General features: G+C 46.4%; 1 protein-coding gene across 4 annotated transcripts in view; it reads left to right on the top strand.

Annotated features, from left to right (window-relative positions):
* The first annotated feature begins 617 nt into the window (after positions 1 to 617).
* The window catches only part of PPCDC (phosphopantothenoylcysteine decarboxylase), a 71,799-nt gene continuing 58,570 nt past the window's right edge, over positions 618 to 13,846 (top strand). For 3 of the 4 annotated variants that reach the window (XM_037833388.1, XM_037833387.1, XM_037833386.1), the window contains exons 1-2: positions 618 to 715; positions 5,216 to 5,409. In XM_037833388.1, the coding sequence (XP_037689316.1) occupies positions 5,275 to 5,409 (135 nt within the window). In that variant the 5' untranslated portion in view covers positions 618 to 715; positions 5,216 to 5,274. The remainder of the gene's footprint in view (positions 716 to 5,215; positions 5,410 to 13,846) is intronic. The other variant, XM_037833389.1, reaches the window with a different exon arrangement.

Here is a 13,846-nt window from a genome sequence, read left to right as displayed (position 1 = left end):
TCACCCTGGGTGAAACGCAGCAGACTGAGCAACCCCAATAATACAAGAGGTTCTTGGGCCTGTGAACACGGGAGAAGGAAGGAGACAAGAAAAGTATACCCTGAGTGCTTTCTCCTGCTGCTTTCCCCATTGCCAATGATGTGCCCTCCACTTGAAATGCTGTTTGGCCCTCTTTCTACCTAAACTCCTGGACATCCTTCAAGATTCACCTCAAGTGACTCCTTATTTGAGGGAGCTTTCCTGTCCCTAGTTGTTGCTTCCACAGGACTCTCTGCCTTCCCCACTGGCGACTTACCCTGTAATTTTCGAGGTCCACAGTTTGTCTCAAGAGCAGGGTCTGATTTATTCTGAAAACTGTGTACCTAGCACATAGAAGAGGCTCGGTAAACACTGTGAAGTGACAGTGAGGAACAGCGTATACACGTGAGATGGGGACGGAGGAGTGGGGAAGCCAGACAATTACGTCAGGCTCTGGCGTGAGCACAAGAAATACTGGAGAGGAAGCGTTAGTATTAGGATTCCAGCACCGCCCCCCCCCCACCCCCGTGGACTACAACTCCCACAAGGCAGAAAAATTGACTACAACTCCCAGAAGGTAGCGCGATCACGCAGCTGGACAGAGCAATCCTGAGGCTGCGTGCCAGTTACAAGCAGTAGGAGGGGAGGCCGAGAAGCCGCGAGACTTGAGTTATTTCCCGAGACGCACCTGGTTCCGGTGAGGAGCTGAAAGGGTTTCCGAGGGTGGGTGGTCTCCGAGGGGCCGGAGTGGGTTCGCGGCTGTGAGTGTGTATGCGTGTAGGGGCTGTGTGTGTGTATGTGTGTAGGGGCTGTGGAGCCTGTGGGGCTTCACCTCATCTGTGATCGTGTGTGTGTGTGTGTGTGTGTGTGTGTGTGTGTGTGTGTAGGGGCTGTGGAGCCTGTGGGGCTTCACCTCATCTCTGATCGTGTGTGTGTGTGTGTGTGTGTGTAGGGGCTGTGGAGCCTGTGGGGCTTCACCTCATCTGTGATCGTGTGTGTGTGTGTGTGTGTGTGTGTGTGTGTGTAGGGGCTGTGGCGCCTGTGGGACTTCACCTCATCTGTGATCGTGTGTGTGTGTGTGTGTGTGTGTGTGTGTGTGTGTGTGTGTAGGGGCTGTGGCGCCTGTGGGACTTCACCTCATCTGTGATCGTGTGTGTGTGTGTGTGTGTGTGTGTGTGTGTGTGTGTGTGTGTGTGTGTAGGGGCTGTGGCGCCTGTGGGACTTCACCTCATCTGTGATCGTGAGGCCGCCAGCAGCTGTAAGGGATCCCCTTCGACCACGGTGCGGAAGGTGGGGGATTTGTGTCTGTGCCCTCCCCTTACAACTTTGTGCTGCTCTGTGATTATCTGTTCAGTACGCCCCTTTTATCTGGTTTCAAAAGTGGCCATCTCAATTCCTCATGCTCACCGTTTCCCTTTAAAAAATAAAAAAAATCATGAACTTGCTTTTAAAAAGCATTAGGAACTGCCTACACTACAAACTGTATTTTTAAAGTTGGTAAAATAGGAAAGCCCTGGGATGTTGGAATAATCCTGTAGCCCTAAAAGTGCTGAATGACCTTTAAAAATTAGAGTGAGGCAAAATTTGTTACGAAAGAACTTCCTGCTGTCCTTTGAAATATTTGGAGACCCGTGTTGGGGTCTCCCTCAAGTTGGGGAAGTGGTGGGTGTTTTGGGAGCAGTGGTTTTTCCACATCTCTCCCAGTGGCTGGGAGGTGGCAATCCTCAGTCTACCTCCCTAGTAGCATACATGTATGTACATACATAAAGTATATACACACACTGGGGATATATAGATATATGATACATATACATGTGTCTATATATTCCCAACTTGTGGCTTAATTGGGATTCCAGCAACAGCAGAGTCAAGCATGCCTTCCTCTGGTTTGAGAGGAGAGCAGTCTGTTAGCAGAATGCCAAGGCCTTGAGCTTTTCCTTTTCTGGGGTTGGGGATTGGGGGTAGAGGATTTAAAATGCCCTTGTGGCCATGAGACTCCTTTTAATGTATCTTTGGGATTTAGGGCAGTGTGACACTTTGGAGAGCTCCAAGTTGTTCATTATAGCTCAGACAGATAGTAGAGTGTGTTGAGGAGTGGTGGAAGATGAGGCTGAAGCAGACATCTGGGGCCAGTAGTGAATGGCTTTGATGTTAGGCTAAAGGATTCAGGCCCTGTCTTGTGGGAGAGGAATGGATCCTGGATCCCTGGCACCTGTTGTTATATACCTCACACCATACCACACCACTCGTCTCAACCCATTTGGTTCTATTTTGTCCCAAGCCCCGAGGCCCTACTCGTTCCTGTGTTACTCTGGGCTTACACCCTGTCTGGCCTTGCTTACGCTGGTCCTTTTTTAGGCTTGGCTCTGCCATATCTCTACACTTGTCCATATTGTCACTGGCAGGTATCCCTGAAACCTTTACTTAAACTCTGCCCTTAGTTAAGCACATCGGAGAAGACTTACACATCACAAGCCTGCCACAAGCTGAGACTCCTTACTTTCTTTGACCTGGTCTTTTTAATGGATAGAAAAGCTGCCATTTTTCTGGCTGAGTGCCCTATCAGCATGGCTGGCACCCTGGGAACTTGAAGATCAATAAACACAGCCTTCAGCCTGATAGCTCACCTGCCTGCCTCCTAACTCTTTCTGCTGCTCAGGAGTTCCTTTGAGTCCAGCAGAGCCCATTCTGGCAGTACAAATAGATGGCTCCAACAGGATCTGGGTAGATTAACAAACTTACTGGTTTGAGACTTGATCCTCTGAGAGCAAACACAAAGAACTCCTGCCAGCTGTCACTCTTTTTGCGACAGCCAGGTTGAAGTGATTTGACCTTGCCTCCAAATGTTGCTTAGATTATCTAAATTCTGTTCCTTAAGTGCATACCTATCTCTCTATGCCTGCTACCCTCTTTTCTAGAAAGGTAGGTAGGTTTTGGTCCTTGGCAAAGCTTTCTCAACAAAGTCATATATCTTGGATTTTACTACCTGTTGTGGGGAGGCAGTTGAAGTCACCAATGTGGATTCCTGCTCCAGATACAGGTATAACTGATCATTTTCAGTAACCTGTTTCCTAGGAATGATATCAGCTTGATATGGAGGAAGTTCAGGGGCCACAGAAATGTATTTCAGCTTCTGGTTTTGCAGGAATCCTCCTGTCTTAGCACCAGTTGGCTGATGTGGGTCTGGTTAGGGTTTGAAATCTGGCAGGTCTGTTTCCCTGGAGAACCAAGAATGTGCCTCCATCGCCAACCATGGGTCGGCCTGCTGATTAGTTCTGGGCCTTGCCAATTGTTAACAGGGCTCCCCAGGCCCTAGGGTAGACTCAGTTCTCTAACTTAGGGCAGGCATGGCCCTGGCTGAGGCTCTGAGGCTGAGCAGAGATTGAGATCTCTGGCAAATGGAATTTTTCTAGGGAACCTGCTGTGCTTTACCTCTGATGAGAAGGGTCTGTGCCTCTGGGAAGCCCTTTCAGGTAGGAGGGAGATAAAGGAAGGTAAACATGATCCTCATCTCATGCAGGTGTGTGCTGAATGCTGAAGGCAAATACTGGGCAGAGAGGCCCTAGGGAGCCAAGGGGCCTATGATTTGAATAGGTAGCTCCCATGGGAAACCAGGCTGAGGTAGCCATTGGATAACTCACCAACATACCTTCCTTGGGGTCTGCCTCAGTGTTCCTTCCCCCTGCCGATTCTGATTCTGCCCTTTTTCGAGTGCATCTTTCAGTACCTTCTGTCTTATACAGAGAGCCCTATACTGTTATCTTTCAATATTGAATCAGAAAGTTTCTACTGGAAGGAGCTTCAGAGATCACCTGACTTACTGCTGCAATTTCAGATGAAGAGAAATCCACGGAAGGAACAGTGGAAGTCAGTAGCATGGCCATGACCCAAGGTCACAGCAAGATAGGAGTCCAGGACTCCTGATTCACAGACCAGACTTCTGTCCACTGCCAAGCCTCACACAGCCCCAGAGGGTACCATTTACGATTCGTTCAGTAGATGTTAAGGACCCACCAAATATCTGATGGTGGGCTGGGGATTGGTCATTAGACCTGGGCTCACCTGCAAGAAACTTCCTGGTGGAGGTAGTGGGAAAGTGGAGGGGGAGAAGTAAGGAAACTGTTGTATAAATTGAATCAATGATCACCAAAAAGGTGCATCCCAGAAAAGGACAGGTCGTTTCAGATGTGACTCCTGCAGGCAGTGGCTGTGTCTTCAATTCCTTTGTCCAGTGCTAGACGTAATCAGTCCTCCGTGATTGTTGCTGATGGAGAGATGCATTTTGCTGACCCAGGCCGCCAGAGTGTAGGTTTTAGTGTGCCCACCGGCCATACTGTCATGAGCACTCACTTCAGCAACATCTGAGAGACAGAGGAGGAAAGCGACCTGCTGGGCTTGTGGGACGGCCTGCATCTCCTTTATGCTTGTCTCTTCCTGGACTTTGATTTGTGGAGTGGTGCCTGGCCTGATCTACCGTTGGACAGGAGGCCGATCTCTCAGCTCCCTGGAGCATGCAAACCCAACTTGTTGCCAAAGGTTCCATCTCACAAGCATCTCTGGAATCCATCCCCTCCTGCCACTCCCTCTGGTCAGTCACCGTGGCCTACCACAGTAGCTCCTCATCACCCTCTCCCCGCCCCACTCTCTCCACCACCAGTACCCCCTCCACGCCGACTCCAGCACCAGCACCATCTTTCTAAAATGAAATCTGGTCTTCACTGCCCTTCACATTCCAGCTTTGACATGATTTTCCATCCTTATCTCCAGCCACTCCTCTCCTTACATCACCCTTCAGACTTGCTACTGAGCTACTCTCTGTTCCCCAAACCTGCCCTCTCTTTCAGGCCTTTACAGGGTTGCTCTTTCTTTTGAAATCATTTCCCTCTTTTTCTCGAAAACCCTTACTCATCCTTCAGGGCTCATGCCAAAAGCCATCTTTTCTAGGAATTGGTCTTTGACTTCCTCAGCCACTTGCTGGTAAACCACAGCACCTGGTGTAGACCTTCCTGACAGTACTTGCCACATTACCTTACCTGTAGTGGGGAAGATGTCTGACTCTCATCACACTGTTTCCACAGGCTGGGGCTGATGATTCCTTCAGGCACCCAGCGTCTGGCCTAGGGTCTAACATATGGTGCTTGAATGTAGGAATGAAAGGGGCACCCCTTGTTCTGCTTTTATTCCTAAATCCTGACAGAGAGCCTTAGAGAGTCCAGGATTAGCAGGACCCCAGGACTTGAAGCCACAGGACCCCACATGGAACCAAGAACCTCTTGTCAAGCTGCTACACCCTTGGTGGAGAAAAAATTCCACATTCTTGTGGGTGTCACTGGGAGTGTTGCAGCCCTGAAGTTGCCTCTTCTGGTGTCAAGCCTTTTGGACATTCCTGGGGTGAGTATCCTCAATAGATAGGATGGCAACCTCTAGAATTAGCCTCTGTTCCCTGGAGTCAGCCCACTCTGTACAGTAGATGAGGTTTTCCTTTTCTTAATCATGGTGAGGGTTTATGGTGGTCCTCTGTGTACTTTGGTATGTGGGGGACATAGGAGATAGAGACCAGGGTCACAATATAACCAGGAGCTAGATTAGAGTGTGTGAACAGAGCGTGAGGGGAGGTGGGGAAGGATGCATTGGTGAATGGAGGATTTGGTTCCCGTACCCTGACCCTGAGATTTCCTGAGGTCCTGGTGTGGCAGGAGGGCTGACTGACTGTGTTGGGCTCCCCTGGCCCCCACTCTCACTCCATGTTGAACACTTGCTCTGGTTTCCTCCCTTGTTAGACACCATAGTTATCTCATCACTCAATGCACTGAAACCTCATGGCTGTCTGTTGCCCACAGCCCTGGTTTCAAACTTTGCTCCTTCAGGTATTCAGAGATGCCCAAGGGCCACAACAGTGTGTAGGGGGTTGGGCAAAGGATAGAGTCCCCTGCCCTTGGTCAGATGACCTCAACTTTTTTTATATCAGAATCCTGGGACAGGTTCTTTTGAGGGAGAAGCTCCATGGCTTTAAGCAGTGTGCAAACCAACAGGCATCTAAGGCCCTTTGTTGTTCTTGCTGTCCCTACTCTCCACCCTGGTGGGCTTTACTTAGAGCCCAGCCCCTTCCAGCCTGCACTGCCCTACCTGCTCCTCTCTGCCTTTGCAAATTCTGCACAAACCATTTACTCAAAGCCTTCCTTGCTTGCTCCAGTCCATGAGGCTTTGCTGCCCTTCTTTTAAACTCCTTATCTGAAGTTGAACCATAGGTTGCCTTTGACACTGGTGGCGTTATTGGACACTAATCTTTGTTGGGCTCAGGCAGTGCTTTTTTCTTGCTTGTATCTCTCCGTACAGCACTTAATACAGAGTGGCACAGGCGGATGTGTCCAGCAGGGGACAGTGCTCACTAACGGATGACCATGTGGGGCTGCTAGGCAGCGGCTGAGAAGTTGTTTCACTTTTTTACACAAAGTTCTACCCCCTTACCCCTCCCCACAGGCTGGAATAAGCAGTGAAATAGCCTGCCAGGGATGCTAACTAGGCCAGAAGCGGGGAGGGAGGAGAGTCTCGTGGCCCCTTTGAGGCTGGGCACTGTGCTGCTGGAGTAGTGCCACCTGGAACCTGCTGCCTGGGACCTGCCCCCTCCTCTTGTGCCCAGAACTGTTGTAAGGAGCTGGCCAGCTAGAGCCTCGAGAGGCCAGAGGCCTGGAAGGGGTTGCAACAGCGAGAGCCCCTGCCCTTGCCCCTGGGGAGCGAGGGAGAGAGCCATGCAGTTCCCTTTTCCCATAGCCCCAGAGTGAGTGAGTTTCCGGGCTGGGGGCGGGGTGGGGGCCAGGAGGCCTATCCCAGAAAACAGATGGGCAGCCTCGGCGCGGAGGAAATGGCAACTCCACCGCTTCCTCCATCCCACGCAGCCAGCGTTCACGGGGGTGTGAGAAAAGGGTTTCCTGGAGCAGGGAGGTTCTCCGGCTCACCCTAGGGCTTTTAGCCCTGGCCGCCTTGGGGGACAGGCCAAGTCTGGAACCGGAGTTGAAGCTGAAAGTCAGGCAATTGGAAGGGCACTGAACTAGGAGGGAGGACTCTCCTAATTTAGCCTCTTGGAGCCTGCCTTTCACATTTTAAAATGGGGTTGATTGCCATGATTACTGCTGCCACTCCCCAGGCTCTTTGCAGGCTCAACGAGCTGTTGGGTGCTTGGGTGCTGGAAGAGATGCAGGTAGAGCAGTTTGTTCTCTTGTGCCCCTTGTGCCTAGGTGCAGTGCTTGGCATAAGGAAGCACTTAACAGGATTTGTTTCCTCTCCTTCACCCCCTCCTTTCCCGTTGTTGTCATCTCCTGTGAACCAGCCATGTGGTGTAGGATGTTGGGGAAGAGCCTGGCAGCCGTGTTCACCTTACTTGTGGGGGAGCTCCACATCCCTTTCACCCTCATCTCTCTTACCCTGAAGGTAGGCAGTTCACTAAAGATCCTAGCGTGGCTCTGTGGGGTCCTTGGAAGGTGTTGTAACCAGAAGGTGAGTCCCAGCTTGCCTTATGTTGGCCCTGAGGCAGCTGAAGCTGTGGCCTCTCACCTGAGCACATCCCCCACCTACTCCCCACTCCCTGGTGGTGCTGATCTCTCCTTCGTCCCATTTCTCAGTCACTCCCAGGAACAGTCTTTTCCCTTGGAACTGCCATTCTCAGTTCTTTGCCTGCTAAGTCATGGGTTTGTAACTGGTGCCCTGCTGACAACAGTGCCAGGTAGAACCCTGTTCCAGGTTCAGGACTCTTGCTGCAGGAAGAATTTGGAGACAAGGTGGGCCAGTAGGAATAAGTAGTAAAGTTTATTAAAGAAAGAGAGAAAAAGTACACATTAGAGAGATAATGCAGATGTCTTCAAGGGAGAAGCACACCCTGAGTGGGAGTGGGTTGGCTTGTTATATAGGAAAGGCTTACAGTGATTTTCTTATCTCTACCTTTGAACACCAGGTATCGTCTTTGTTCTAGGAGGAGATAGCTATCAGAACTTGTGACCTGCCCTTGCATATCTAAAATTTGTCTTTGGGCAGATGTTTAACAACCTTTATGACCCCATGCTTTCTGTCATTAACTAAGAATTTGCTTTGGCCTATGATTTTACAAGCTTTTATGGTTCGGTGGGCTTCAGAGCTTTAGGGGGAATTTTTGTCCCCCGAGGTTTGCAGTACTCTGCATTAACTCTTACAAAGCTGAATAGAAGACCAGGGACCACAGCCTCAGTGCCCTATTCTATCCAGCCTCAGGTTCACGTGCTCAATGCTTCCTTGAGCTTCCTTAGGCATACCCACATTTTAGCTAGCAAACTAGCAGCTGGGGTGTGGGCTGCAGGGAGATGGGTAATTCTAAACACCTGGCTCACAACTATTCCTGATTCATCCCTGTGTCCAGGCACCTGGGAGGGTTACTGACCTCGAGGCAGCTGTGCTGTTACCTCACAGCCAGACAGGAGGTGAGGAAGAGGGGTGGATTTAGTCTCAGCCTCACACACCAGCAGTGGGGGAGAGTAGCCACTAGCAAAGAAACCTTGATGCCTTTATTTGGAGTCAGGGGAATTGGAGAGCATGGTACAGCCCTCCCTCACAGAGGCAGCTGAGCAGAGAGGATATCTGATGCTGGAACTCCAGGCAAGTCTTTCTTTATGGTCTCAATTTTCGTATCTGTTCAATGAAGGGGGCAGTACTCAAATGATCCATCTCTGGGGGCTCTTCTGGACTGAGGTTAGAAGATTCTAGATGGGAAGTGGTAAAGGACAAGGACCTGAAGGCAGCCTGAGAGAAGGTTCTGGGACCCAGGAAGGCTTCAGGGTGTTCTGCAGTTCCATAATTGTTGTGTAACTGGGCAGCAGTTATGTCTGAATTATTGGCTCAGGCTGTTTCTGCCTTTCGGTTGGCAGCCTTACCCAGCACCCTTCAAACTTGGGAGGTGAATAACCCTCTAACTTTGCCAAGGCAGGTGTTAGCAGGGCTGAGAGCCAGGAAGGGGATTTCTGGAGGTGGAGAAGGCTCATTCTTAGAAAGATGACAGGCTTTGGGCTTAGAGAAGGATACATTTCTAGAATGCCCATTAGGGCATGCAGGGCTGCTAAGGGTGAGGGAAAGAAGGCTTCACTCATAAGCAGCATGAAGAAAATTCTGCTTCTCTGGAGTACCATTTGGCATTATCTAGAAACATTTAAAATATTCACAGCCCTTGATTCATTCATAGGATGGAACCCTTTGGAATGGTTTTATGAAAGTTCATCATATGTATCGGGATGCTCATCATAGTGTAACCAGTGCCCTGCTGGCAACAGTGCCAGGCAGAACCCTGTTCCAGGTTCGAGATTCTCACCATGGAAAGAATTCAGAGATGAGAGGGGGCCAGTAGGAATAAGTAGTAAAGATTATTAAAGAAAGAGGGAAAGAATACATGTTAAAGAGGTAATGTGGACCTGTTCAAGGGAGAAGCATGCACTGAGTGGCAGTGGGTTAGTTTGTTATGTAGGGAAGTTTTACAGTGATTTTCTTATCTTGACCTTTGAACACCAGGTATCGTCTTTGTTCTAGGAGGAGATAGCTATCAGAACTTGTGACTTGCCCTTGCATATCTAAAATTTGTCTTTGGGCAGATGTTTAACAACCTTTATGACCCCATGCTTTCTGTCATTAACTAAGAATTTGCTTTGGGCCCATGATTTTACAAGCTTTTATGGTTTGGGGAGGTTTTGGAGCTTTAGGGGAAATTTTTGTCCCATGAAGTTTGCAGCTGAAGTTTGTAGCTTTGCATTAACTCTTTCGAAGCTGAATAAAAAACCAGAGATGACAGCCTTGATGCCCTATTCTATCCTGCCTCAATAGAATTGGTAATAATTTCAAAGCAAAAATAAAACTGGAGACAACCAAAATGTCCAAAAATAGAGAGCTGGTTAAGTACAGTTATGGGGCAGCCTTCAAATGGATTATTGGGTAGCAGTTCAGAAGAATGGGGTGGATCTCTGTGTACTGATGTGGGACGATCCTCAAGACATAAGTGAAAAAGCAAGTGCAGAAACATATACTGTATATTAACAGGCTGGCAAATGGGCCCACAGGTCAAATCAGTCTCTTCCCTGAGTGCTATGAATGGTTTTTATATTTTTAAATATTTTTTAAAAATCAAAATAAGAATAGTATATTGTGACACATAAAAATTATATGAAATTCAAATTTCAGTGTCCCTAATGTTTTATTAGAAAATAGCCACATTGATTCATTTACATAGCATCTCTGGCTGGGTTCATGTCACCACAGAGTTGAATAATTGTGACAAAATCTAAAATATTTACTATCTAACCCTTCACAGAAAACATTTGATGATCCCTGGTATATAGTATGATTCCTTTTGTATAATATCTGTGTATTCACATATCTGCATTACTGCCTGCAATTGTTTTTCTTGTTGTTGTTGTTGTTTTATTATAGAAATTGTAGGTTTACAGAAAAATCATGCAGAAAATACAGAGTTCCCATGAACTCCCCCTATCTTTACTACCTTCCATTATTGTGGTACATTTGCTGCATTGATGAAAGAACATTTTTATAATTGCAGTATTGACTATAGTCCTTGTTTTACTTTAGGGTTCATTGTGTTGTATAGTCCTATGGATTTTTTTTTTTTAATTTTTATGTTGGTAACATATATACAACCTCAAATTTCCCCTTTTAACCACATTCAAATATCTATTTCAGAGCTGTTAATTAGGTTCACAATGTTGTGCTACCATCACCACTATCTATTACCAGAAATTTCCATTGCCCCAAATAGAAACTCTGTACAATTTAAGCATTAACTCCTCATTCACTACCCCAGGCCCTGGCAACTTGTATTCTAGTTTCTGACTCTATGAATTTGCTTATTCTGATTATTTCGTATCAGTGAGGTTATACAATATTTGTCCTGTTGCGTCTGGCTTATTTCACTCAATATGATGTCTTCAGGGTTCATCCATGAGGTCGCATGTATCACAACTTCATTCCTCTTTATGGCTGAATAATATTCCCTTTTATGTTTGTACCACATTTTGTTTATCCATTTCTCAGCTGATGGACGCTTGGGTTGCACCCATCTTTCGGCAATTGTGAATAATGCTACTATGAACATCAGTGTGCAAATATCTGTTCTAGTCTGTGCTTTCAGTTCTTCGGGGTATATACCTAAAAATGGGATTGCTGGGTCATATGGTAATTCCATACTTAATTTTTTGAGGAACCACCAAATAGTTTTCCACAGTGACTGTACCATTTTACATTCCTACCAACAATGAACAAGTGTTCTTATTTTTCCACATCCTCTTCAACACTTGGTAATTCTCCATTTTTTAAATAGTAGCCATTCTGGTGGGTGTGAAACAGTATCTCATTGTGGTTTTGATTTGCATTTCCCTGATGGCTAATGATGTTGAGGAATCTTTTCATGTGCTTTTTGGCCATTTGTGTATCTTCTTTGGAGAAATTCTACCCAAGTCTTTTTCCCGTTTTTTAAATTGGGTTGTTTGTCTTTTCATTGTTGAATTGTGGGATTTCTTCTTATATTCTGAATATTAAACCCTTATTGGATAGGACGTTTCCAAATATTTTCTCCCATTGTGTAGATTGTCATTTTACTTTCATGATAAAGTCCTTTGCTACCCAAGTTTTTTTAAATTTTGATGAGGTCCCATTTATCTGATTTTTTCTTTTGTTCCTTATGCTTTGGGTATTAAGTCTGAAAAACCATTGCCTGCCACAAGGTTCTGAAGATGGTTCCCTATGTTTTCTTCTAGGAGTTTATTGAGTTGGTTCTTATATTTAGGGTTTTTATCCATTTTGAGTTGATTTTTGTATGTAGTATGAGGTAGGGGCCACCTTTATTCTTTTGCATATGGATATCCAGTTTTCCCAGCACCATTTGTTGAAAAGACTATTTCCCAATTGAGTGGACTTTGTCACCCTTCTAAAAGATCAGTTGGTCATAAATGTGAGGGTTTATTTCTCACCTCTCAATTGATCCCATTGGTCTATATGTCTGTCCTTGTGCCAGTTCCATACTGTTTTGATTACTATGGCTTTGTAACAAGTTTTAAGATCAGGGAGCGTGATTCCTCCAACTTTGCTCTTCATTTTTCAAGATGATTTTGTCTATGTGGGGCTTCTCACCCTTCCATATAAATTTGCTGATTAGCTTTTCCGTTTTTGCAAAAAGGCTGTTGGAATTTTGATTGGGATTGTGTTGAATCTGTAAATCATTTTGGGTGGAATTGGTATCTTAACATATTTAGTCTTCTAGTCCATGAACATGGGATGTCCTTCCATTTACTTAGGTATTCTTTTCTTTCTTTTAGCAATGTTTTGTAGTTTTCTGTATACAAATCCTCTACATCCTTGGTTAGATTTATTCCTAGATATTTGGTTCTTTTAGTTGGTATTGTAAATGGAATTTTTTCTTGATTTCCTCTTCAGATTGTTCATTACTAGTTTATAGAAACACTACTGGTTTTGGGGTATTGATCTTCTTTCCTTTTCAGCCACTTTGCGGAATTCATTTATTAGCTCTATGCTTTTCAATAAATATACTCCTTGAGGGAAGAGAAGAGAAGAAACAAGACCTGGTTTGAGGTTTTCCTTTTGTCTCTGGTGGAGCCATCTGCCTGCTTTGTGGGCTGGCTATGGACACTGGTCTGTTCAGGCTGCTGCTCAGAGGCAGTCCACTGCCCATGCAGAGGGTTCTTGCCCCCCAGTTCCTCTGCTGCCACTCCAGAACCTCATCCCTGTCAAGTGCCTCTGCAGACTATCTCTCTCCTTTCTTAGGAACTTTCTTGAGTTGGGGAGAAAGGACTGGCAGCTTAGTTGTGCTTGCATGGCAGGAGGGGCTGACAGGTCCAGGATACCAGCTTCCCTAGGAGGCCCAACTGGAGGCAGATGATAGAGTAGCTGTTCCCAGCAGAGTATGGTGGGAATGGGCAAGGGTCACAATAGGACTGGATGGTAAGTGAGCTGGACAGAACCCTAGAGACCATCTGGCCCAAATAGCTCATGGTTTGGAAGGGGAAGCCAGGGTTGGAGAGGATGAGGATTCTCCCAAGGTCCCCCAGTGAGTCAGTTGGCAGAAATGGTGTTTGAGGCCAAGTTTCCTAACTCCAATTTAGTGAACAGGGGTTTTCCTTTCTTCAAGCTAACCATTGCCATGACGATTTCTTACCTTGATCTGCCTTGCTTTATAGTCAGGGATTATATGCACCTCACTCTCCTGTAGACTGAATTTCCATGATTGAGAAAATGTGTCTTTGTGCCAGAAGGGTGACACGTAGGAGTCCAAGGGAGAGGACAGAAGCTGGCATGTGAGACCCTTCCAGACCTTGCCCTCTGTGTCTCTTATTTTGTATCCTTTTACTGTCCTTTAATTTGTTTCCTCTTAATTTGTATGCTTTTACTATTTTCATCTTATTTGTGTCCTTTTACTTAAACTATAATTTTAAATAAAAGTATAATCATAAGTATATCACTTTTAATGAGTTCTGTGAGTCAAATAATTCTAGCAAATTATCGAACCTATGGGAGTGATGGGGGCCCCCATATTTGTAGCCAGCTGGTCAGAAGTGGGGGTGACCTGGGCCCGAACTTGCAACAGGTGCCTGAAGGGTAATCTTGTAGAGGATTGCCCCTAACCTTTAGGGTTTGGCCTAACTCTGGGTAGAGTCAGAACTGAATTGACTGCATATTTTCATTCGGTGTCAGAAGCTGTTGTAGAAACTTCCGATAATCTTTACATTAAGTAAAATGAAATAAAACAAAAAATTCAGTTCCTGAGTCACAGGAGCCACATTTCAAGTCTCAG

This window comes from Choloepus didactylus, chromosome 4 (genome assembly GCF_015220235.1).
Source record: "Choloepus didactylus isolate mChoDid1 chromosome 4, mChoDid1.pri, whole genome shotgun sequence".
NCBI classification, from domain to species: Eukaryota; Metazoa; Chordata; class Mammalia; order Pilosa; family Megalonychidae; genus Choloepus; species Choloepus didactylus.
This window is presented reverse-complemented; position numbering and strand designations above follow the sequence as displayed.